At 41.0% G+C, this 25,405-nt stretch overlaps 1 protein-coding gene across 3 annotated transcripts in view; it reads left to right on the top strand.

The window, feature by feature from the left end:
- The window catches only part of MYBL1 (MYB proto-oncogene like 1), a 300,163-nt gene that overhangs the window by 209,708 nt on the left and 65,050 nt on the right, over positions 1-25,405 (top strand). For 2 of the 3 annotated variants that reach the window (XM_030190160.1, XM_030190159.1), the window contains exons 9-10: positions 370-603; positions 7,063-7,440. In XM_030190160.1, the coding sequence (XP_030046020.1) occupies positions 370-603; positions 7,063-7,440 (612 nt within the window). The remainder of the gene's footprint in view (positions 1-369; positions 604-7,062; positions 7,441-25,405) is intronic. The other variant, XM_030190161.1, reaches the window with a different exon arrangement.

Genomic DNA, 25,405 nt, shown 5'->3' with positions numbered 1-25,405 from the left:
TGTACAAATGTTTCATATTTAATTTAGAGGTATGTTTGTGATTGGAAATACTTTAAAGTTCTTGATGTACATGCTCTTTTAATTCCTTTTAATTTTGTTCTGACGCCCCTCTTGCTTCAACTTCATTCTTCTAGGGTCTGCACATTGGCTTGGCAACACCTCTTTATAGTATATTGTCATATATCAAAAAGGCTTGTAACATTCTGAAGATAGCAAAATATAACATTTTATATTAAAAGTCTAAGAGTTAACATGATTGTTCCCCTTTTATTTTGATCTTCAGTACTTTCAATATTAGTATTTCCTCCTAATCAGAAACTATTTGTTCTATATCTTGAGGGTAACGTGTTTACCTCTCTTATCTTCCAGCAGGCTGGAAGTTTTTCTAGTTGGTCTGGTAGTTTCCTAGTAGACGACAGTATGTCAAATACCCTAAACAGCCTAGAGGATCAAACCAGTGAGTTTTACAGTTTGGATGAGACCCAAAATACATCTGTGCAGCAGAACTCGCCCAACAAGTTCCTTGCTGTGGAGGCAAATGCAGTACTGTCATCTCTTCAAACCATCCCAGAATTTGCAGAGACGCTAGAGCTGATTGAATCTGTAAGTCTAAAAATGGTGATGTCTGTCAGATTTTCACATGTTTTTCATGCCAAATTTCTGATCTGTATTTGTGGATGTGTAAGAGTGTATTATGTAAAAAAAAAGTACTACAATGAGTTGATTCCATGAAGATCTTTGCTTTGGCTCTCTGATGGCAAGCAGGATATCAGTCCTAACAAGTTATTGATGTCATCTGATGTAGCCTAAAGTCAGTGCATAGTTTCCAAAATATAGAGTTTTCTAGAGAGCTCTTCAGGGTATGTGTGGGTGATATTGTGGAGCCACCTTAGTGGTTTGTTCCTTAGAGGGCAATAGTCATGATTTTTTGGTGAGAACCTGTGTGTACAATTTAAAAACAATACTTAACAGTTTTGCAGTTGGGTACATCATTTTTCCTTTTCTACCCCTTTAGTTAGCATTTACGGTTAAGTATTACAGTTTTCTTGATATTTTCCTAACCCTGCACCAATAAACTACTGCATCAAGTGTATCGGCGGAAGTTTTTTTTTGTTTTTTGAGTCTCTTGATTTGCTTGGGCTGGTCTGAGACATTGGTTTAAAAAAAAAAAAAAGCCACTGGTTTGGTTTGAAGCACACCTGATTCAGCAGCATGGTGACAAGAGCACCCATGATCTATGCCTGCCATATCTGGGGCCTAGGTAGGATGTCTCTGCCTTTTCCACCTGCCAGCAGATAAGTAGAGACTTTTAGGGCTGTTCACCTCCTTATCTCAACCAGTTCCATCAGCACTGGTGGCATTAACCTCTAAAGGTCTTGAAGCTGTGCATCAGCCTCCTAAGAAGTAGCAATCTGCCTTGACGCTGTACATCAGAGACCATTCAGACAAGTGATCAGCTAAGTCTTGCCAGGATGCAAGTGAAGGATTCTGCTTCATCAGTAGGCAACAATGCATAGCATCACATGAAGGTGAAAAAGACAAAGCACAATCATAAGTCCTCAGTGGTGCATGATGCAAGGTGCAGGTAGATGTTGGCAGCAGCCATACCATCTCACAAGCTTCCCCAAAGAGATGCTAATCCACAGTAAAATCCAAAGTAATGCAATAATCTTGTGGTGCTCAGGTCAACAGCCACCAGGAGCAGCTAGATAGAAAAGTCCATGAAATGCTGACTTGTTATCTAGCAAACATTGCTGCATTAGTTCTGTATTTGGCTACAGTGGCTTATGTCCCCTCATGATTCCTACTTTCGCTTAATGATCATTAGCTCTTTCTTCCTTCCCCATTGCTTGCCTGGATATAGTCCGTCAGATATTCAGTGCTATTTAACCGTTCAGGAATGACTCCTGGCTGGTTAAATAGCATTTAGCCAGCTATCTGCTAATATTCAGCGAGAGATAGCCAGTTATCGCTGTTGAATATTCGCGGTTAGCGCATAGCAGCTAACTGGCTGTATCGCTTGATATAGCCAGCTATCTGCAAATATTCAATTGCTGGCTGGCTAAATTTAGCGGCCTAAGTAGCAGTCCTATCTTCGGCCACTATAAATTTAACCAGCTAGCGATGAATATTCACTTAAACAGTTTTGACCCGGCCAAAAAAAAACCTGGATATTCAATGCTGGTCACTGGATACAGTCTGGTATTGAATATCTGGGGTCAGCGCCGATCACGCCGATCACTTAATGCGGGCTGCCTGCCATGGTCTGAATATTGGGCCCAATGTCTTTTTTTTTTTTTGCTTTTTAGCCCCTTCTTTATAGAATGGTCTTCCATTAAATCTCCATGCATAAGCTTCTTTAACATTTTAAAAAAATCTTTACTTAAGACTCATTTGTTCCACTTAGCTTTTGAGAGTCTTGATCTGAGACCTCAGAGTGACTCATCAATTTGTGTGCATGCATGTCTATCAGATTTGTATTTGAATACAGTGCAATCTTCTTAAGTGCAAGGGTCTAGGACCAAAGAGATGCATGCAATTAACCGGAGCGTGCACTTAACCGTTGTGACCGAAAGAAGCTTGACATCTGATAAACGTATGTACAGTACTGTTTACTACTACTACTCAACATTTCTAAAGCGCTACCAGACTTACGCAGCGCTGTACAGTCAAACTTGAAGAGAGACAGTCCCTGCTCATAAGAGCTTACAATCTGGCTTACTTGAAGTAATCAGTTATAGTCCTCTGTACACTATTGGGTCTGTGAGTTCCATAGACTACGTCTGCCAGACGGTAAAAACTGTCATAGCACTGACATCCAGTGGCCTCCAGATAGGCCCGCACGGTATTGAGACTCTCCAGCGCTCTTGCAAAAGTGACAGGAGGAGGTTGTTGAATTTCGTCAGCATGTGTCTCGCTGCTCATTTCATCCTCTCTTTCATCATCAGCCATTGTTGCCTGCGTGTAGGCGCATATCTCAACATCAGTGCTGTCTTTAGCTGTTTGTAGATTGTAATCAACAGCTACGTAGCGATGAAACTCCTCTTCAGTAACACTGGCTGGGATGTCAATAACCTGTTCATCTGACACTTTTGCAACAGCTGCATCTGTTTGGTCCCTCTCCACATCCTTAACAAAGCTTGCCCGCTTGTAGCAGTTCACAATGGTTGCCTGTGTAACATGATTCCAGGCTTTTTCTGCATATGTAGGGAATCCAACAGTGATAGATTACAAGCCAGTTCAACAGCATGTTTATCCTTGCCAGTCTGGTCATCCATAATGCTCATCAGACGACGTAGCACAAGAGCCCGATAATGTTTTTTGAAATTGGCTATTGTGCCCTGATCCATAGGTTGGATCAGAGAGGTAGTGTTTGGTGGCAGGAAGACCACCTTTGACGTTAGCCTGACGACATCCCTGTGTGCAGCACAATGATCACAAAGCAACAAAATCTGACACTTTTGTGCCCACATTCTAGTGTCTAACTTCTTTAGCCACTGCTTCCAAATTTCCCCAGCCATTCATGAATTTGCGTTAGCCTCGTATGACACAAGAAGTCGCTTAACATTCTTGAAGCAATGGGGCTGTTTGCTCTTTCCAATAACGAGAGGTTCCAAGTTCACTCCCATCCATATTGCAGCAAAGGAGGATTGTCAGCCGGTCCTTCGACGTTTTACCTCTTGTAGTTTTGGCTTGTTTGAATGCAAGTGTTCCATCAGGAATCGCTCGCCAGTAGACACCGTTTTCGTCAGCATTGAAAATGTCACGAGGTGCAAACTCGTTCAAGATGGTAGGAAGAACTGAAACAACCCAATTTTCAGCACCAAAGTCATCAGCGTCTTGTTTCTCACCATTCTGTTTCTTGAATTTTATGCTGTTCTTCTCCTTCCATCCTTCCAACCATCCAACAATGGTTTTGAATTCAGTTAGTCCAAGACTTTCAGCTAGCTGGTTAGCTTTCTCCATAAGCAGTGGACCACTGAAGGAAACTGTCTGCTCCTGACTCGAGAAAACCACCGAACAAGAGCATCTTCTACCTCCTCAGCTTTTCCCGCCCGTTTTCGTTTCCGTTGTGGATTTGTATTGTTTTGCCAGTCTTCCAGAAGCTGGTCTTTCTGCTTCAAGATATGTGAAATTTGACTGGGGTTGACACCATATTCTTTAGCAATAGTTGTTTGACGTTGTTTGTTTTCTAATTTTTTAAGAACTTCTATTCGTTCAGCCAGTGTTAAAGTCTTACAGTTCTGCCGTGACGACGACGACCCCAGTGTACACTCTAAGAACATTCTTTTGCTTATTCTGCTTGTGGCAGTTAAAGGGGTGGTAAATTTGAAATCTCGTTGGTTATCATGCGCCAATTGGCTTCCATATTCCATGTGTGCGCTTATGCAGAGTCTTTCCTGCAGAGGAGCAGTCTTGAACCATGCATATAAGCGAATCTTGCACTTATCAGTGGTGTGCTAAACCGAAGTTTGTCCCCATAGAAATTGATGGTGCCAAAAACGGGACCAAAGTACGGCATGCAGTTAAACAGAGCATGCGCTTATCCGACTTGCACTTATATGGAGTACACTGTATATGCTTTGCTTTCAAACATTGTAGTTCCTTTTTAGTTTAAAATTGTAAACTAGCTAGATCTGACCATCAGTATATGGTGGTATATCAAATATAAATTGATGTAAATGCAGAAGGAGGTTCAAGCAATCCTAGAAACCATGGCAGTGATGCTGGGGTGTCTCAAGGCATCAACAGCAGTCACCCTATGGCCATTTCCAGTACATTGTGGGAGATTCTTCATTCAGATGTTGGTCTATATTCGTATCTAGGCCCTAGCTGTCAAGAGAACTTGTCAGTGAGGCTTTGACCACTAGCTGGGTCAACGTTTAGTTGTCTCTAAAGGATCACTATTCTGATGGCAAAGTTTGAAAATTCCTGGTATTATAACTGTGGATCTGAGGACTGCTTTGATCAGTAGTTGTAAACAAATCTCCCTTCTGATCCATGGGAACAGAGGGAATCTCCACCTGAGGGCATCATCTTGCTGACTCTGTCAAGGAAATGGCAGAAGCAAATCCATTTTATTTAGAGAGAAATAAGCACGTGGCACAAATGCTGTGCGTTCTCCAGTTCCTCAGTCTTTGAAGGAAATTGGCAGTTCCCATCCATGGCATTCTTAAGAAAGCACAGCAGAGAATGTGGGAGACCAATATTTTATGTCTTCGGACTTCGTCATACTGATTCAGTTGGTGTAAGTGCCCTTTGCTTCCTGCAAAATAGAGTATCTGACCTGAAGGGTCTTAGTTTTGGTTGCAGTCACATCTGGAGGCAGAGTCAATGATTTCCAGGCCTTAGTGACATCCACTTTATAAACATTTTTTGCAGTAGGGTGATTAGTTCCATGCTTCCTAAATTCCTGCCTAAGGTGGTGTCCGAATTCCACCGCAACCAGTCAATTGTCCTTATACAGTTTCAGTTGCAGAAGAGCCTTAGCCTTCTACTTGGAGCAAACATAAGCTTTAGTTCACTCAGCAATGAGTTCTTTTGACTCCAGTGAGGCTGATTCTGCTAGAGCTAAGTGTATACTCTAATTCTCTAAATAGATAGCAGACATATCTCTTTTGTTATATTCAGGTAGGTCTGACTCTGAAAGTACGTGTCAGGACTCAGTTGGACTCTGGAAGAGATCTGCAAGACTGTAATGTGGACATCTGTCCATGTATTCACATTCAATTACTGTTTGGAATAAAGACTTTTGGCACCGTTTCTTAGTCTGTTTGAGGATTAGAATCCCCCCCCCCCCACCACCACCACCAAAACCAGGCCCATTTTCATTATTTCCAGGTTAACTTCATCAAATAAATTAAATATTTATTAATATGGTCTGTTGCCACCAAAAATATTGATTTTTTTTTCTGTTCTCCCATTACTTTTTAAATTAAGACAATCTGTAGTTTTGAGGACTGCTATCCTGCTTGTGCTTGTAGAAAGCAATGCTGCTTACCCATAACAGGTTCTCTGAGGACAGTAGGATACCAGTCATCACAGAACTTTCCACTTTTACAAGTAATTAGTTTCTTTATCATAACTTATACAAGAAAAGGAATTGAGGTGGTCCCATATACAAGTATTGATGTGAATGCCCACACACGCTTAGAGTTCTTTAGAAAGTGCTACAGCTTTGTAAACAATGTGGTAGCCTCAGGCCTATCAGAAGACATCACCCATTTATGAGGTCTGGTATCCTGCTGTCCTTTAATAATACATTTAATAGGCAAGTAATTTTAATTTATCGACTACTTGTTATGTGACTTATTATCTACCAAACATTTCTGTATCAGTACTGGCTGCATTGAAATAAATGCAGAGGAAGGTTCAACCAATTCTAGAAACCATCACAGTATAGGTATAGGTGGGTTATAAATGCAGAAAATAAATAAATGGCCTTGACCAAATCACTTAAAAGCAGCAGCGCAAGGAAAGTTTTGTTTTAAGTGACAGTTGAAAGTGTAATTTCACTGCATTCCCTTTTTTTCAAAATTAATATTTAATTCTTCAGGCAGTATTAGTATTTAAAATGTTTAGATGGTCATTCTCCGTAATGATTTCCAGTATTTTGAAGCTGAGTAATTTTTGTGGTATTGTGCTGATCTCATCAGATTATTATGCAGACAATTTGATTAACCAAAACTGGGATATAACATGAACAAAAAAATAGACTCATGTTTTCAAAGTAACCAAAGTTAACTTTAGTTCTTGGGCAAACTGCATGCTAATGTATTTTGTGCATATTCATTGTATGTATTCTTAAAACAGGAACTCATTGCAAAGATCTATGTGCCTTTATATCCTTGTACAGCCAAGTAGAGTAGACAGACTATTGAAATTTGACAGTTCCACATCCTAGTTATGCTAATATTTTATCATATGCTGTGCTGGGTTTTAATATAGCAGTAATGGAATTTAAGTGGAGATAGCTTGAATGAAATTAAACATAGGAAAATATAATCTGTAATTAGATGCATTCCCGACTTTCTCTCTCTCTCTCTTTTTTTTTTTTTACAGGATCCTGTGGCATGGAGTGATGTCACCAGTTTTGACATTTCTGATGCTGCTGGTCCTGCTTCCCCAGGCAAACAAACTCCTATAAAAGTGATTCAGATTCAACATAGTGACGAGTCTATGGAGTGTGAATTCAATAGCAGCCTAATGCTAGATGGAAGGAAAAACTGTTGCAGCAGTGGAGAAAGTGATGAAGTAGTAACTTCTACATCTCCAGTCACAGCAAAATTAAGCACCCCACCTAGTATCCTAAGGAAGAAGAAGAGACTTCGAGTTGGTCAGTCACCCATCAGTGAACTGAATGATAGCACATTCAGTGACTCTCATAATATTACACTAAAAAACACTCCAGTGAAAATGCTGCCCTTTTCCCCTTCACAGGTAAGGGTGTTAGGAATTTGAATGCATCTAAAAAAAAAAAATTGGGGATTGTATTGAAAGAGTGCATGGCTTTTTCTCCTAGGGTTCTGGGAAAATATATCCTTAAGTCAGAAGTATTGTTGATCTAAACCTGACTAAATGATTGGTATAGATATCAATTATATTTTGTTAAAGTATATACATATTGAGAAATGGTCTAGAGTTTGGCAGCTAAGTTTTAATGCTAAAAAATGCAGGGTCATGCATTTGGGCTAGCTGTGCATTATAAGGGTATGCATCTCTGTGCACAAAAGAAGACCTCAGTATGGTCATATGTGATGATCCTAAGGTGACCAAATAGGTCAATAAGATGACAGGAAAGCGAAAAGGATGTTTGGGTGTATTAGGAGAGGAATAGTTAATGGGGAAAAAGTAGGTGAGACCTCATTTGGAGTACTGTGGGCACTTCTGAAAACCACACTTTAAAAAAGGATGTAAACCAAGGAGAGAGGAGGTACCTGTATTGGCCACAGTTGGAAACAGGATAATGGACTTGATGGACCTTTGAGCTGACACAGTATTGCAGCTCTTGTGTTCTTCTAAAGACAAGCAGGATAGGTAGTCCTCATAACATGGGGTGGCATCACTGATGGAGCCTGTTGTGAGAATGCTTCAACAGCTGGGTTTATCTAGAAGCTTTTGAGAAGACTTACTGCACATGCATGTTATTTCTGCCTGCCACTGTCATGTGGAACCACCTCAGTCTTCATCTTTCTGCAGAGCTGATAGGATGTGTCACCATGCTTTTTTTGTTTGTTTGTTTTTAGACTTTTACTTAGTTTTCCGTTTGAGTCACACTACTGTGCGAGTTTTGATATCCCTGGTAGCACCTTGGATAGATTTTTGGCTGATTTTAAGTTGTATTTATTTTTGCCTTTGACATCTACAGGCCTCTGATGAGGTTGTGGGTACCCTAGTTTATTTTTAAAAAAAAATTATATCTTGCACTGTCCTACAATCCTAGGTAAGTAACAAATAAAACATATTGAATTAAAAGATAAAATTAAAACATACATAATTTAAAACGCTCAAAACTGCCCCAATTACCATGACATTTATACATGCTTAAAATAATTCATTTTAGTATTGTTTGTTTTTACATAAAACATCTTAATAGGAAGCATAACACGCCTTATTTTTTTTATCTTAGCTTTGTTTATTTACATTTTTATAGCAAAAGAGAAAAATGAAGGCAAATAAAAACCACATGGCCTATCCAGTCTGCCCATCCATGTCATTTATTATCCCTTCTTCTTCCGTAGAGATCCAGTGTACTCAGGGCCAGATGCAGTAAACCTAACGAGCCAGCAACTTGGTTTTTAAACTAGTTCTATCCGGTTTAGCGAGCAAGGAGTTAAACGCGGCATGCACAAAAGGGCTCTCTCCTATCATGGTAGTAGCTAACGAAAATGGAATGCAAAGCTATTATAATGAGCTAATTACTATACAAATGTGCTAGCAAGGCAATGTACAGACGTTTTCCAACCGGATGCGCAGAAGCAAACCCTACCTTCAGCGCTGAAATCTTAACGTGAGGTCTGGAGCTATCGATCCTGACATTTCCACAGCCACCTTTGCCACTCTGCAGGAGGAGAAGGACACTGGAGAGAGGAGACACGACGGAGCAAGGAAGGCAGTGAAGTGTTTTGAGCCCGGAGGGATAAAAATGCCTTCTAAAGACTGCCTTCCACATCTGTGTAGCAAGCATTTCTGTTTGCTGCCCCTCAAACACATCAGTTAAAAAAAAAAAGTTTTGCACGTCTCTGCTATAAATCCCCCTCCAGAGCTCTCCTGCGTGTTCTGCCTCCTCGTGTTCCAGCAGCCAATCACAGCGAGTTCAGCTACAAATGCTAGAAATCCCCCACTCCGGAGCTCTCCTGCTTGAGTATATGAAGGACCTTTTTATATTGATATCTTAGTTGTTAGAGGTAGTTTTAATTTTAGTAGTAGTCATGAATTACATATGGATTCTCTTCTTTTGGTTATTAAATATAATAGCAGGAAAGAGGAAGATGAATATCGTCCTACATATTCCAATACCAGTGGTATTGACCTCCAATAAAAAATGGAAGAACTATCAGAAAAGGTGGGGAAGGGGGTGGTCAAAAGTAAATGGCTGGTAAATTGCTTTGTTCTTTCAAGGAATAGTATTGAAGTAGTATTTACATAGAAAGTGGTGTAAATCGAAAGACATCACTGAAAAGGAACTTGTTTTGAAGCATCACATTAACTTATATAAATAGGAAGTTAATAATGCTAACAAATTGTATCATTCCAATTTGATAGGTGCCCCCTTACCCTGATCAAAACATTTTATTTAAACTTATGAGAAAACTCATAGTCTTAACAAATTTAATGGATCAGTGAAATCAACCTAATGCTAATGAACTTGCTGATTATTTATTTGGATAAAGCTATACTCTTAAAGCGGTCATTCTCCGAGGACAAGCAGGCTGCTTGTTCTCACATATGGGTGACGTCCACGGCAGCCCCTCCGATCGGAGATCTTCACTAGCAAAAGCATTAGCTAGCCATTGCGTGCGCATGCGCGACCGTCTTCCCGCCCGAACGCGAGCGTGCTCGTCAGTCTTCTTTTTTCCGCGGCTCAGGACGGCTGTTTTTTTCGGTCAGTCTGCACCCCAAGGAGACCCCTCGCGTCTTTTCACCACGTTCTTCCGTTCGGAAGTGTCCGGAATCTTCGTTCCATCGTGTTTTTCGTCTTTAAAAAAAAAAAAAAAAAAAATTCCTTTATTTCGAGTGTTCTCCCGTTAAGTTTTCTTTCGTTGTCGGTCGTGGCCTTTTTGGCCGCCCGTATGGGTTTTTTCTAACTTGTTTTGGTGCCATTGCCACAATTGCAAATTTTGACTTCGCCGGCATGATTTTTCCTTCCATGTCATTGAAGCCTACCAGCGGTTTCAAAAAGTGCACCCAGTGCAGCCGGACTATCTCGCTTATTGATAGCCACGTTTCCTGTCTTCAGTGTCTGGGGGCGGGCATCGTCCCCAGGCCTGTACGCTCTGTCTTCTGTTGAAGAAGAGAACTCAGGCGGCGAGATTGGCCCAGAGGAACCTTTTGTTCGGGGCCTCCAAAGGAAACTGGAGAGTCATGGGATCGGAGGCAGTGTATTATTATGGATTAAGAGCTGGTTAAAAGTTAGGAAGCAGAGAGTAGGGTTGAATGGTCATTATTCTCGATGGAGAAGGGTAGTTAGTGGGGTCCCTCAGGGGTCTGTGCTGGGACTGCTGCTTTTTAACATATTTATAAATGACCTTGAGATGGGAGTAACTAGTGAGGTAATTAAATTTGCAGATGTCACAAAGTTATCCAGGGTCATCTTGTCGCAGGAGGAGTGTGAAAGATTACAAGAGGACCTTGTGAGACTGGGGGACTGGGCGTCCAAATGCCAGATGAAGTTCAGCGTTGGCAAGTGCAAAGTGATGCATGTGGGAAGGAGGAACCCGAATTATGGCTATGTCATGCAGGGTTCTGCTTTAGGAGTTACAGACCAAGAAAGGGATCTGGGAGTCATCGTGGATAGGACGTTGAAATCTTCAGCTCAATGTGCTGCGGTGTCTAAGAAGGTGAACAGAATGTTGAGTATTATTAGAAAAGGGATGGAAAACAATCATGAGGATGTTATAATGCCGTTATATCGCTCCATGGTGCGACCGCACCTGGAGTATTGTGTTCAGTTCTGGTCGCCTCATCTCAAAAAAGATATAAAGGAATTGGAGAAGGTGCAGAGAAGGGCGACAAAAATGATAAAAGGGATGGGATGACTACCTTATGAGGAGAGGTTAAGAAGGCTAGGACTCTTTTGCCTGGAGAAAAGGCGGCTGAGGGGTGATATGATAGAGGTCTACAAAATAATGAGTGGGGTAGAGCGGACAGATGTGACAGTTGTTTATGCTTTCTAACAATAATAGAACCAGGGGACACAAGATGAAATTAGAATGTGGTAGGTTTAAAACAAATCGGAGAAAGTTTTTCTTTACTCAGCGCGTGGTTAGACTCTGGAACTCATTGCCGGAGACGATAGTGACAACAGCTGGCCTTGCTGAGTTTAAAGGGGGTCTGGACAGATTCCTGAAGGAAAAGTCCATTGATTGTTATTAAATTTTGGGTTTTTGCCAGGTTCTTGGGGCCTGGATTGGCCACTGTCGGAGACAGAGTGCTGGGCTTGATGGACCTTTGGTCTTTTCCCAGCGTGGCAGTGCTTATGTACTTATGTTATGTCATTCTCAAAAAGGCAGACTCTATGTATCGAGTCCAAAAGGCTTCTGGACTTGAGAAGGTGCAGCTGTCCCACCATTCCATCGTGGTTGAATCCATTCTCAAGTCACATGCCTTTGCTCCCGTAAGCAAGGATGCTTGAACCCTGGATTCCTTTGGGAGGAAAGCTTATCAGACCTCGATGCTCATTTCCCACATCCAGGCCTACCATCTCTACATGAGCATGTACTTTCGGTGCTTAGCTGGCAGTGGTACAGTTTGCGGACATTTTCCCTCAGGACCAGGCTGCTCAACTTCACCAGTTGGTCAGTAAGCAGAAGGGAGTACAAGAAACCTCTAACTAGGGGCATTTTTCATTCCTATGATGTGGCATTTAGACTCTCCGACTTAAGTATTGGGATGCCGAGACTCTCCTGACTCCATTCAGGAACAGTTAGCTGATGTCCCTTGCCAGGGCGATAACCTTTCTGGAGACAAGGTGGAAGAGGTTGCAGATCTAATTAAGAAGCTTTCTAATACCATCAAGTCTCTCTCTTGCCCCCCTCCTTCTGCAACCTTTATTTCTCAGAGGTTTTATGATAGGGGCAGGAGGGGTTTTACTACTCTGAGGCATAGGTACACTCCTGTTTCCTATCATCAGCAGTAACCCTAGCCCCAAAGCTCCCGTCCGCAGCAGCAACAGGCTCAAAAGTCACAGCTGGTTCCCCAGCCTAAACAGGATGAGCATAGCCACCTTAAATGTAGCTGTGCTGGACGACCTACTGGTAGGAGGGAGACTGAATTTTTCCAGGAACGATGACCCCTGTAATCTTAGACCAATGGGTTCTTCAGATTGTCTGAGTGGGCTTCACGCTCAGTTGGCATTGGAGACCTCCAAACTGCTCACTGAGAGCATTAAACCTCGGCTCTTCGCACCAGGCAGTTCTTGCAGAGGAACTCACCTCTCTTCCCACAGCCCACGCAGTCGAACCCGTTCCACCAGGGGAAGAAGGAACAAGATCCTATTCTAAGTACTTCCTCATGCCCAAGAATATTGGGGGGGGGGGGGGGGATATCATCCCATCCTAGACCTAAGAGCTCTGAACAAATATCTTGTCAAGGAAAAGCTCAGGATGGTTTCCCTTGGCACAAATGATTGGTTATGCTTGCTGGACTTAAAGGATGCTTACCACCCACATTCAGATACTTCCAGATCACAGGAAGTATGTTAGATTTTGAGTAGAGAAGCTCTACTATCAGTAGGCGTTTGACAAAGTACCTCATGAAAGACTCCAGAGGAAATTGGAGAGTCATGGGATAGGAGGTAGTGTTTTATTGTGGATTAAGAACTGGTTAAAAGATAGAAAACAGAGAGTAGGGTTAAATGGTCAGTATTCTCAATGGAGAAGGGTAGTTAGTGGGGTTCCCCAGGGGTCTGTGCTGGGACCGCTGCTTTTTAACGTATTTATAAATGACCTAGAGATGAGAGTAACTAGTGAGGTAATTAAATTTGCTGATGACACAAAGTTATTCAAAGTCGTTAAATCGTTGGAGGATTGTGAAAAATTACAAGAGGACCTTACGAGACTGGGAGACTGGGCGTCTAAATGGCAGACAATGTTTAATGTGAGCAAGTGCAAAATGATGCATGTGGGAAAGAGGAACCCGAATTATAGCTATGTCATGCAAAGTTCCACGTTAGGAGTCACGGACCAAGAAGTTTTCTTCACTCAACGTGTAATTAAACTCTGGAATTTGTTGCCAGAGAATGTGGTAAAGGTGGTAAGCTTAGCGGAGTTTAAAAAAAGGTTTGGACAGCTTCCTAAAGGAAAAGTCCATAGACCGTTATTAAATGAACTTTTTTTTTTTTTTGTTACATTTATACCCCGCGCTTTTCCCACTCATGGCAGGCTCAATGTGGCAGGCAATGGAGGGTTAAGTGACTTGCCCAGAGTCACAAGGAGCTGCCTGTGCCGGGAATCGAACTCAGTTCCTCAGTTCTCCAGGACCAAAGTCCACCACCCTAACCACTAGGCCTATGAAGAGAGGCTGAGAAGGCTAGGGCTTTTCAGCTTGGAGAAGAGACGGCTGAGGGGAGATATGATAGAAGTGTATAAAATAATGAGTGGAATGGATCGGGTGGATGTGAAGCGACTGTTCACGCTATCCAAAAATACTAGGACTAGAGGGCATGAGTTGAAGCTACAGTGTGGTAAATTTAAAACGAATCGGAGAAAATTTTTCTTCACCCAACGTGTAATTAGACTCTGGAATTCATTGCCGGAGAACGTGGTACGGGCGGTTAGCTTGACGGAGTTTAAAAAGGGGTTAGATAGATTCCTAAAGGACAAGTCCATAGACCGCTATTAAATGGACTTGGAAAAATTCCGCATTTTTAGGTATAACTTGTCTGGAATGTTTTTACGTTTGGGGAGCGTGCCAGGTGCCCTTGACCTGGATTGGCCACTGTCGGTGACAGGATGCTGGGCTAGATGGACCTTTGGTCTTTCCCAGTATGGCACTACTTATGTACTTATGTACTCCTCCACGGGGAAAATCCACTATTTCTGGGATAAGCAGTATAAAATGTTTTGTACTTTTTGGGATCTTGCCAGGTATTTGTGATCTGGATTGGCCACTGTTGGAAACAGGATGCTGGGCTTGATGGACCTTTGGTCTTTCCCAGTATGGTAATACTTATGTACCGTGTCCTGCCGTTTGACCTCACATCCACTCCCAGGGTCTTTACAAAATGTCTATCATTAGTTGCAGCATCGCTACACAGACTGTGGGAGTTCATGTGTTTCCCTACCTGGACGATTGGCTGGTCAAGAGCATATCAAGGAGAGTGCTCCAGAGTCAATGTGGAAGACTATTCAGGTGTTGGAGCTAATAGGGTTCGCTGACAGCTACCCAAAGTCCTATCTACTCACTGTTCAAAATCGGCTTTCAATTATACTGATTTGGACGAAGGACGTCCATCTTCCAATTTATGTTGAAAGATGTGCGTCCTTCTGTTTCGAAAATGAGCCCAATAGTCTACCATTGTTTTAATGTTTTTAATGCTGAAATTATCAGTTGCCTATAACCAGCTTTTTTTTTTTTTTTGCTGTACACCACCTTGAGTGAATTTCTTCAAAAGGTAGTACATTAATCCTAATAAATGAATGTTGGTGCCATTACTAGATTCTCCCCAGACATCTCAAGGAAATTAATTAGTTACAAACTGGCATTGGTAATTCATAAAGCTGCTCTTCAGCACCCTTTTATCTTTTCCCCTGGGGAAGATAGTATATCTTCAAAATGAGGAGGTGGAGGGTAGTTTCAGGCACATTCACAATCTCAAGAAGGTATCTTTAAAGTAACTTTAATCATAGAAACCTTTGGAAATTAATTTGCATATTTAGTCTTCATGCAATATTTTCCACTGGCTACCTTCCTGTGAAAGATCAAGATGTCCTTTATCAGGAAAGAGATATTCTGTCTTCTCAGTCTTTGATAGCCTTTAACCAAAACTTGAAAGCGCTTGCCTAAACTGAGAATATTCTCCGGAGACCTGTGTCAATTATTGGGACAAGCCTGAGCTCTGATTTGACATATTGTTGCAGTCCTTGGATTGCATTCCAAATTGACTCAAATACTTTGGACCGTTTTATCTTACCGTTAGGGAGTAAAGGCAAAACTTATGGAGCCCTCACATGTAGACAATTATCTTTGCTGCACTGACCACTCATTCCTTACATTCCATTCATCTGGGATTCTCTTTCCAATTTCTGAGCCTTCACCTGCATCTTCTTTCCTCTGGAAAGAATGATCTGGAAATTGGAACGACAAGTGAGGTGATTAAATTTGCAGATGACACAAAACTATTCAAAGTTGTTAAAACGCATGCAGATTGTGAAAAATTGCAGAAAGACCTTAGGAAACTGGAAGACTGGGCATCCAAATGGCAGTTGAAATTTAATGTGGACAAATGCAAAGTGATGCACATTGGGAAGAGTAATCTTAAATCATAGTTACCAGATGCTAGGGTCCGCCTTCAGAGTCAGCACCCAAGAAAAAGATCTAGGTATCATTGTAGACAATACACTGAAATCTGCCCAGTGTGCGGTGGCAGGCAAAAAAAGCAAACAGGATGCTAGGAATTATTAGGAAAGGGATGGTATGATATAAGACGAAGAATACTATAATGCCTTTCTATCTTTCCATGGTGCAACCTCACCTTGAGTATTGCATTCAATTCTGGTATGTTAATATACAGATTTTATTTGTTAGAATATTTTTTTGAAGTTTTTTAACACTAGCTCTTTAAGGTTTCTCGAGATTAGTGGTGCGTTAATTGAAACAAGGAGTGCAGCCAAACGATTGGACACTAGAGACAATGATGTAACATCTATGGGGTGGAGCTACATAGCTGGCGTCCTATATCACCATTCGCCATTTTCTGAACCATTGTTCGCGATGGATTGAAAGGAAACATACTTTTTGTTTTTGTTTTTCAACATTTCTCCTGACGAAGATTGCGAAACAGTGGGTCCCTTGCTGTCGGGAAATCTAGCAAGATAAAGCGAGTGAGAGCAATACCTTTCAGTATTGCCCACTTTGAAATTATTCAACTTTACAACCGGAGTTACGTGTGATTTAAAACATTGAACATATGAATTGAACTTTTCACTTGTTGACAACGTGGATTAAGGACACCTTAGATACAGAAGAGACAAAAGTATCCACGTTTCAAGATAAGTGTTTGTTTTTGAATACTAGAGTGGATTCTATTAGATGAGTCCATTATTCAAATGTGTTTCCATTTAAAAACATTTTTTCACACTATTAAGAGGTTTTTGAAGTAATTATATAAGTTCTTTTCTTCCATTTAGTATTCTCTGTAGTGTTGAGCATTAATCTGGACTTCTTAATAATTAACTGAAATACTCCACTTTCCGTTTTTTTGGTTCACAGGGCCTTTTTCTCCCCAAGATAGGGAGTTTTTTTGGCACTTGTGGGTTTTTTTTCGGAAGGGAGGAGGAGCCTATGATGCTGGCCAATTCAGTGGAGTCCTAATTTAAGGTTCCCTGGGCTATTGAGGCTACTTGATTTCTATATATATTATACAATATTGTTCATGGTTTTGCATCAACCTACAGAGCATACAGCAGGAGTGAATTTTTGTATTTTGTTGTATATTATTGCACTCCAGACAATTGAAAAAATTTTTTGACTAATCGAGGTTATTGTCATTATGGCTCAGAATTGGCAAACCGGTTTAAGATTTACAGCAGACCAAAGGTCTTCAATATTACAAGCACCAACACTATCCCAATTTGGTACTACAGATATGGACAACTCCCAAATAGCTGAACTTCTTGAAAGTTATAAAAAGCTGATCCGATGGGAACTACACAGTGCCTCTCTGGTTGAATATTGTAAATTAGAGATCATACCTAGAGGTTTACGCATGCAGAGAGGTCCGAAGTTGTTTCCTGAAGATGAGATATTTGTCAATAGTTGGAACAGCATATTAAATCAATGTTCCCTTGATCTCATGTTACTTCTCATTCAGACTTTACAACAGAGAATTAACATTGAGAAACCACTAATTGAAGAAAAAAAGGGGTCTATTTTTTCTCAGGATGGTTTAGATAGATCCCTAGAAGAATTTAATATGAAAATTGAGAAATTTAACAAAGACTTACAACAAGTCAAGCATAAAAAAATCACTCGAGACAAAAAAGATTATTCAGACGGGTTTGTCTACATATGGATGAAAAATCAGGGAACACACGAGACTAGCGATACTGATAAACCCCGAGGTGAGCTATCTTCCAGCACCTCAAGTGGTGAGGATGATTTGAAACCGGGGTCGACATATACAAGAACGAGAGGACGAGGAAGGGGTACTCGAAGGAATCGAGGAAGGGCATCAGTAACATTCGAGCAATCCAGACCACGAGGGAGACCCCGCAAGAGGGAAGACTCCCTGTAATTAATTTAACTAATAAACATTTTTCTCACATACAAATACAAGTACTCAGTAAGGGTTTATCATTTGTTCCAACCACGATATACGATCCCTTCCAAACAAGAGTTGATATAGCTAAATTTATCAGAACTTTACGTCTGAAAGTTTTCTTTGGAAAAGAAGATACATCACATAAAGGATATTCTACAGTTTATCAAAAAAGCACATGGTCGCCTCCAGGCACGATAGACCCAGTGATAGACACCTTTCAGAGACATATTATGAAGGATTTAGAACGAATGGAACAGCAATATGTCCATATTAATCACAATGTCTCTAAGGAGGAAAGGGAAGCTATTCAATCCCTATCTAATGATACAAAAATTGTTATTCGCCGTGCTGATAAGGGCGGCGCTGTTGTTATCCTTGATAAAAACGATTATATAAAAGAAGCTTACAGACAGTTGAACGACATTAATACTTACCGAAGGTTGGATAAAGATCCCACTGACACCCTTTTAGAAGAAATGTTAGAAATTACCATCAAGGCGTTTCAATCAGGTTTTCTTACCAAGAATGAAATGAGTTACTTAAACCACAAAAATGCCAAAATTCCTATATTTTACCTACTTCCTAAGATCCACAAAACGCTCATTGAACCCCCAGGTAGACCGATAGTGTCGGCTCGGGACTCACTATTGGAAAGATCATGTAAATATATAGACGGGTTTCTGGTACCTCTAGTCACTAATGTTAAGTCATACATTAAAGACACGACTCATTTTCTGAAAAAGTTGGAAGCTTTACCATCTCAGAACAAAACGGGATATTTGGTCACGTTGGATGTTCAATCCCTATATACTGCGATACCCCAATGTGAGGCATTAAGCGTAATGGAACAAGTCTTAGAACAACGTTCGAAGCCGGTGACTGTCCCCACTGAGTTTCTGTTGAAATTATTGAAGTTATCTTTATTTAACAACTATTTTTTGTTTAATGGAGAAATTTTTTTACAACTATCTGGAATTGCTATGGGAGCGGCTTTTGCCCCTACGGTCGCCAATCTATTCATGGCACATTTAGAAGAAAATGTCATTTATAAGCTTCCTCGATACCAACATGCTAAATGCTGGTGGAGGTTTATCGATGACATTTTTATAATATGGGAATCAACATTGGAAATGTTAGATTTTTTCCTGACAGACCTGAATGCATGCCACCCTACCATCAAATTCCAACACACAGTTCATATAAACGAAATTAGTTTTCTAGATGTTAAGATCATTAAACATAGAGACAAACTTGAAACTGATGTTTTCACAAAACCTACAGATCATAATTCGTTGTTGTCTTATGACAGCATGCACCCTACACACATTAGAAATAATCTCCCATTTGCACAGTTTCTACGTTACAGACGTATCTGTGACACTTCTCAGAAATATAAACACTCTGCCGTCCGATTAAAAGATAAATTAATCGAAAGAGGATATCCCACCAAAATTGTGAAACACGCGTACAAAAGAGCTTTGTACAACCATCGCGAACACTTATTGGGATTTAAATCTCAGAGTAACCAAGAAGTGAAAGATCAAAAAACTGTTTGCATTATGCAATACACATCGTTGGCACCTAGGGTTGCCAACATTATATACAAGAATTGGAAAATACTATCTGCTCATGAAGTGTTTGCTAGACAGAAATGTCTGATATCATATTCGAGACGCGCGAATCTATCAGAGATGTTATGCCATCCGGACGTCAGAACGGGCACTCACCAACACAAAGAAGCAATGCCTGGTCATAAGAAATGTGGGCAATGTGTCATGTGTGTAGTGATGGAGGAAACTAATAAATTTTGGGACAAAACGAAAAAAGACTGGTTCTATTTGAAGGGAGAGACCTCCTGTACATCAAAAGCAGTGATCTATATGATCACATGCCCATGCGGTTTACGCTATATAGGACAAACGAAACGAATGTTTAAAGTCAGATTATCTGAACATAAACATGCTATACAGTCCAAAAAGGTTCATATGCCTCTAGCTAAACACTGTGCTGATAATAACCATGAGTTCAGCCAACTGCGATGTTTAGTAATAGAACAGCTTACCAATAATAACAGGAGAGGAGATGTTTCACGCGTCCTTCATCAAAAAGAACAGAAATGGATTTACCATCTACAAACCATTCATCCTAATGGTTTAAACGGACCGATGGAATGGGAGGCATTCTTCTAAATCGAGAACGCCCCCCTTTCTTACAATTGAATGTTTTGAGTACAACAGTATGTTAATATACAGATTTTATTTGTTAGAATATTTTTTTGAAGTTTTTTGAAGTTTTTTAACACTAGCTCTTTAAGGTTTCTCGAGATTAGTGGTGCGTTAATTGAAACAAGGAGTGCAGCCAAACGATTGGACACTAGAGACAATGATGTAACATCTATGGGGTGGAGCTACATAGCTGGCGTCCTATATCACCATTCGCCATTTTCTGAACCATTGTTCGCGATGGATTGAAAGGAAACATACTTTTTGTTTTTGTTTTTCAACATTTCTCCTGACGAAGATTGCGAAACAGTGGGTCCCTTGCTGTCGGGAAATCTAGCAAGATAAAGCGAGTGAGAGCAATACCTTTCAGTATTGCCCACTTTGAAATTATTCAACTTTACAACCGGAGTTACGTGTGATTTAAAACATTGAACATATGAATTGAACTTTTCACTTGTTGACAACGTGGATTAAGGACACCTTAGATACAGAAGAGACAAAAGTATCCACGTTTCAAGATAAGTGTTTGTTTTTGAATACTAGAGTGGATTCTATTAGATGAGTCCATTATTCAAATGTGTTTCCATTTAAAAACATTTTTTCACACTATTAAGAGGTTTTTGAAGTAATTATATAAGTTCTTTTCTTCCATTTAGTATTCTCTGTAGTGTTGAGCATTAATCTGGACTTCTTAATAATTAACTGAAATACTCCACTTTCCGTTTTTTTGGTTCACAGGGCCTTTTTCTCCCCAAGATAGGGAGTTTTTTTTGGCACTTGTGGGTTTTTTTTCGGAAGGGAGGAGGAGCCTATGATGCTGGCCAATTCAGTGGAGTCCTAATTTAAGGTTCCCTGGGCTATTGAGGCTACTTGATTTCTATATATATTATACAATATTGTTCATGGTTTTGCATCAACCTACAGAGCATACAGCAGGAGTGAATTTTTGTATTTTGTTGTATTCAATTCTGGTCGCCATATCTCAAAAAAAGACATGGTGAAATTAGAAAAGGTTAAAAGAAGAGCGACCAAAATGATAAAGGGGATGGAACTTTTCTCATATGAGGAAAAGCTAAAGAGGTTAGGGTTTTTCAGCTTCGAAAAGAGATGGCTGAGGGGGAGATATGATTGAGGTCTACAAAATCCTGAGCGGTGTAGAATGAGTAGAAGTGAATCTATTTTTATTCTTTCAAAAAGAACAAAGACTAGGGAACACTCGATGAAGTTATGTGGAAATACTTTTAAATCAAATTGAAGGAAATATTTTTTCACTTAACGAATAGTTAAGCTCTGGAGCTCGTTGCCGGAGGATATGGTTACAGTGGTTAACGTATATCTGTGTTTTAAAAAAGTTTGGACAAGTTCTTGAAGGAAAAGTCAATAGTGTGCTATTGAGATAGACATGGGGAAGCCATTGCTTATTCTGGAATTGGTAGCATGGAATGTTGCTACTATTTGGAGGTCTATGTCAAATGAGGAAAGGGAAGGAAAAAAAAAAAACATTTCCACAACAATTGATAGAAAAAAGAAGAGAAGTGTGTTAGATGAGTATCAATGGTAGAAAACATATATTGTCTAAATTACATCATAACACATTCAACATTGAGGCATCATCAGTATAATATATTGGCTATGATATCTCTTATAGCCTCAAGCTGTTTCAGATCTGCAGCATAAATTCTGAAATAATCATCTGCCTCTTAAGCTGGAATGCATTTTTTTAGATTTTTTTCTACTTTTAAAATGAAAGAATATACTGATTTCAATTTTATTGAAACTTCAATTAAAAGAAGAATTATGTGAAAAAGAAAACAAAACAAGAAACAGCAGCCCTTTTACTTAGCTGAAAGGCGATTTCATATCACACCAGCGCAACGCTGGATATCAATCTAGTTCCTGACGCCCACTGAATAGGGAACAAGGTGTTTCAGTTCCGTGGAGCCTGCATCTGGGGCAATAGCAAACTGGGCGCTGAATAACAAATTTACTGCAAAGTTCAAACTGTCACAAAGACGCCAACATTGTACTCGCGGGCGCACACGCCAACATCGTTCGTGTGTCCACCTGCGCGTACAATGTTGGCATCTTTGTGACGGTTTGAACTTTGCAGTAAATTTGTTATTCAGCGCCCAGTTTGCTATTGCCCTGGATGCAGGCTCCATGGAGCCAAAACGCCTTGTTCCCATTCAGTGGGCATCGGGAACTAGATTGATGCGTTTCCAGTGTTGCACTGGTGCAACGTGAAATCGCCTTTCAGATAAGTAAAAGGGCTGCTGTTTCTTGTTTTGTTTTCTGTTTTATATCACACAATTTTTCTTTTAATTGAAGTTTATATAAAATTGAAATCAGTATACTCTTTAATTTTAAAAGTCCAAAAAATCTAAAGAAATGCATACCAGCTTAAGAGGCAGATGATTATTTCAGAATTTGTGCTGCAGATCTGAAATAGCTTGAGGTTATAAGAGACCTTATAGGCGATATATTATATTGATGATGCCTCAACGCTGAATGTGTTATGATGTAATTTAGAGAATATATGTTTTCTACCATTGATGCTCATCTAACACACTTCTCTTCTTTTTTCTATTATACTATTTGAGTTTCTGCCAGGAACTTGTGACATGGATTGGCCACTGTTGGAAACAGGATACTGAGTTAGATAGACTATTGGTCTGAACCAGTATGGCTATTCTTGTGCTCTTATGTTGGCCTCTTCCATCTGCATTCCTGCATTGAGCTGGGGTCATCAGAAGTCACTGCTTTAACTTCGCTGACATCACATTGCTGATTGCTGTAGTGGCACCTGATCCCCAGGAGATGAGGAAGCCAGTTGCACAGATTACATAGTGCTCTCCGCTTGTCCAACAGTCATCAGCGTGGACTCTGCCGGTGAAGAGGTAACTGTCCCTTGAGTTCTCCGAGGAAATTCAGGCCTATTTATTCTCACTAGTGGGTAATGCAGAGCCCATTCAGAGCTTCTAACAAGCTCCAAACAGAGCTTTGTGGAGCGCAAGACATGCTCCATCGTGCATGTGCGAGTGCCTTCCCACCTGCCATGAGGGTGTCTCCTGCAGTTCTGTTTTTTATCGTGGTGAAGAGAGGCTGTGGTTTTTTTTTCTGGTGTCTCTTCACATGCCCGGTCAAAGAGCTTTTCTGGTGCCTTTCGGTGTTCTGGAAGATTTTTTCTTCTGCCTGTCTTTGGGTCCCCTTTTTCCTCTTCCCTTAATATTTTTTACCAATTTTGTCTTTTTTTAAGTTCCCTTTATTTTCCGGTCAGTAGGTCGTGTTTAGGCCTTGACTCTGGTTGGGTTTTAGCCATCCTTTTTTTTTCTCAGTGCCTTGTCCCTTTTTCCAGCACCATCGAGCCGTTTGATTTCACTGCGGAAGTTCTTCTGTCCATGTCATCTAAAGTTCCCAGTGGCTTTAAGCACTGTACCCGGTGCAATCGGACCATCTCTAGTGCAGACACCCATTCTTGGTGTCTTCAATACTTAGGGCCCAACCATAGCCCTGCTAACTGTGTCCTCAGTCTATGTATGTACAAGAGAACACAGGTGTCCAGAGAGGCTCAACGGGAATAGATTTTTGGAGCCAGGTCCAAGTCCTCAATGCTTGCATCGACATCGGGGTCGTCGGCAACGACGTCGAAGACTGCATAGGCATCAGGAGCATCTGTCCCAAGTATAGCTGCTTCGAGACCTATGGACACTGGGAGCAGTAGTGCATATCGTAAGGTCTTGGCCAGGGGCACCTATGACACTTTTTTGACTTGGCATCCAGGATCTCTGCTCAGAGTATAGCAATGTGCAGACTCTCATGGATGCATGTTTCTGACTTGGAACGTTCTGTTCAGCAGAAATTGGCAGATGCCCCATGCTGGGGGATAACCTTTTTGGAGAGAAGGTTGAGGAGGTCGCTGACCAAATGAAGAAACATACTGATACCATCTCTTCTGTCTCCCGCCGGCACTTTGTGCACCTTCCTTCTCATCCAGGAGGTATTTTGGCAAGTTGGGAAAGGGTGCCTACTACCCACAGAGGCATAGGTATGCTGCTATGTCTAACCAGCCTGCTGAGGCTCAACCCTAGCACACTCATTCTCATCAACCGCAAGCGCCTAAGGCCCCTGCTGCTCCCCAGCTAAAGCAAGAGGCAAGCTTTTGACTGGCTCCAGCAGAGCATAACCACTGTCAAAGTGTCTGTACTGGAGGGAGACTGAAAGTTTAATACAAAAGGTGGCCCTTTATAACCTCTGACCGGTGGGTTCTTCAAATAGCCCGTCTTGGATACGCCATGAATTGGTTTCAGTAACCTCCAAATTGTCCACTGAGAGCTCATTACTTGCACACCTTGGATTGCAAACAAGCATTGGCCTTATTACATAGAGCTGACGAGGCCCCACAGACAATCCACCTAGCTTTTTGATTCTTTTGATCCCAACAGGATGGGGTCACTGTTGGGAAATAGTTTCTAATTGGCTCGTAGATTGCATTTCTTTCACTTATGCCTAGGCAGGACTGACCCTAGATGGTCATGTCACAGCTCATAATGTAATAGATATGACTGAGTCGGTAGCCCACTTGTAGTCAGCCTTTATTGAAGAAATTTGCAAGGCTGCGACGTGGCCTTCAGTCAACTCATTCACATCTCATTACTGCCTTGAGCAGGATACCTGACGCAATAGTCAGTTCTGGCAGACAGTGTTGCAGAATCTGTTTGGGGTCTAGAATCGAACTCCACCCCCCAGGCCTGTTTTCTTCTGTTCTATGCTGCACTCTCACTCAGTTTTATATAGTTTCAGGTTAATCTGAGTTATGTCCTCAACATTGCGAGGCCTAATCGTCCAATGTTTGATATTTGTAGTGAGCCTGGATGCTAGTGATTCCCCACTTGTGATAATAAATAGGCTTGCTTGTCCTTGGAGAAAGCGAAGGTACTTACCTGTAGCAGGTTTTCTCCAAGGACAGCAGACCTTATATTCTCACAAACCTGCCCACCTTCCCTTGGAGTTGTCTCCTATTTACATTTTTATTTTAGCTGTAGTATCTAACTGCAGTAGACTTGCCCTCGCAGTAGGAGCATATCTTGTGCTCCACAAAGTTCCATTGTGAACTTGTTAGAAGCTCCAAACTGGGCAATGCAGTGCAGCATTACCCACTTGTGAGAACATAAGGCCTGCTGTCCTCGGAGAACACCTGCTGCAGATAAGTACCTTTGCTATACAAGAACACCCTTAGGGCTTGATGATGGTGATTGTGAAGTGCATGAAGTGGGCTTAGAAGCTGTAGCTCATGGTCATCCTTTCCTGTTACCCATCAACGGAGGAAAGCACTACACAACATGGTGACTAGCAGACACTATCTTAGACATGCCCCCTCCCTTCCCCAGAGCCTTCCTGATGACGTAAAAAAGTAGCTAAATATAATACATGCCAAATATGTCATCTGCCTGGGGAGTACTCAACAAGTGAGAGATTGCTACAA

This window comes from Microcaecilia unicolor, chromosome 1 (genome assembly GCF_901765095.1).
Source record: "Microcaecilia unicolor chromosome 1, aMicUni1.1, whole genome shotgun sequence".
NCBI lineage: Eukaryota > Metazoa > Chordata > Amphibia > Gymnophiona > Siphonopidae > Microcaecilia > Microcaecilia unicolor.
Note: the sequence above shows the minus strand (reverse complement) of the source record. Positions and strands in the feature narration are given on the sequence as shown.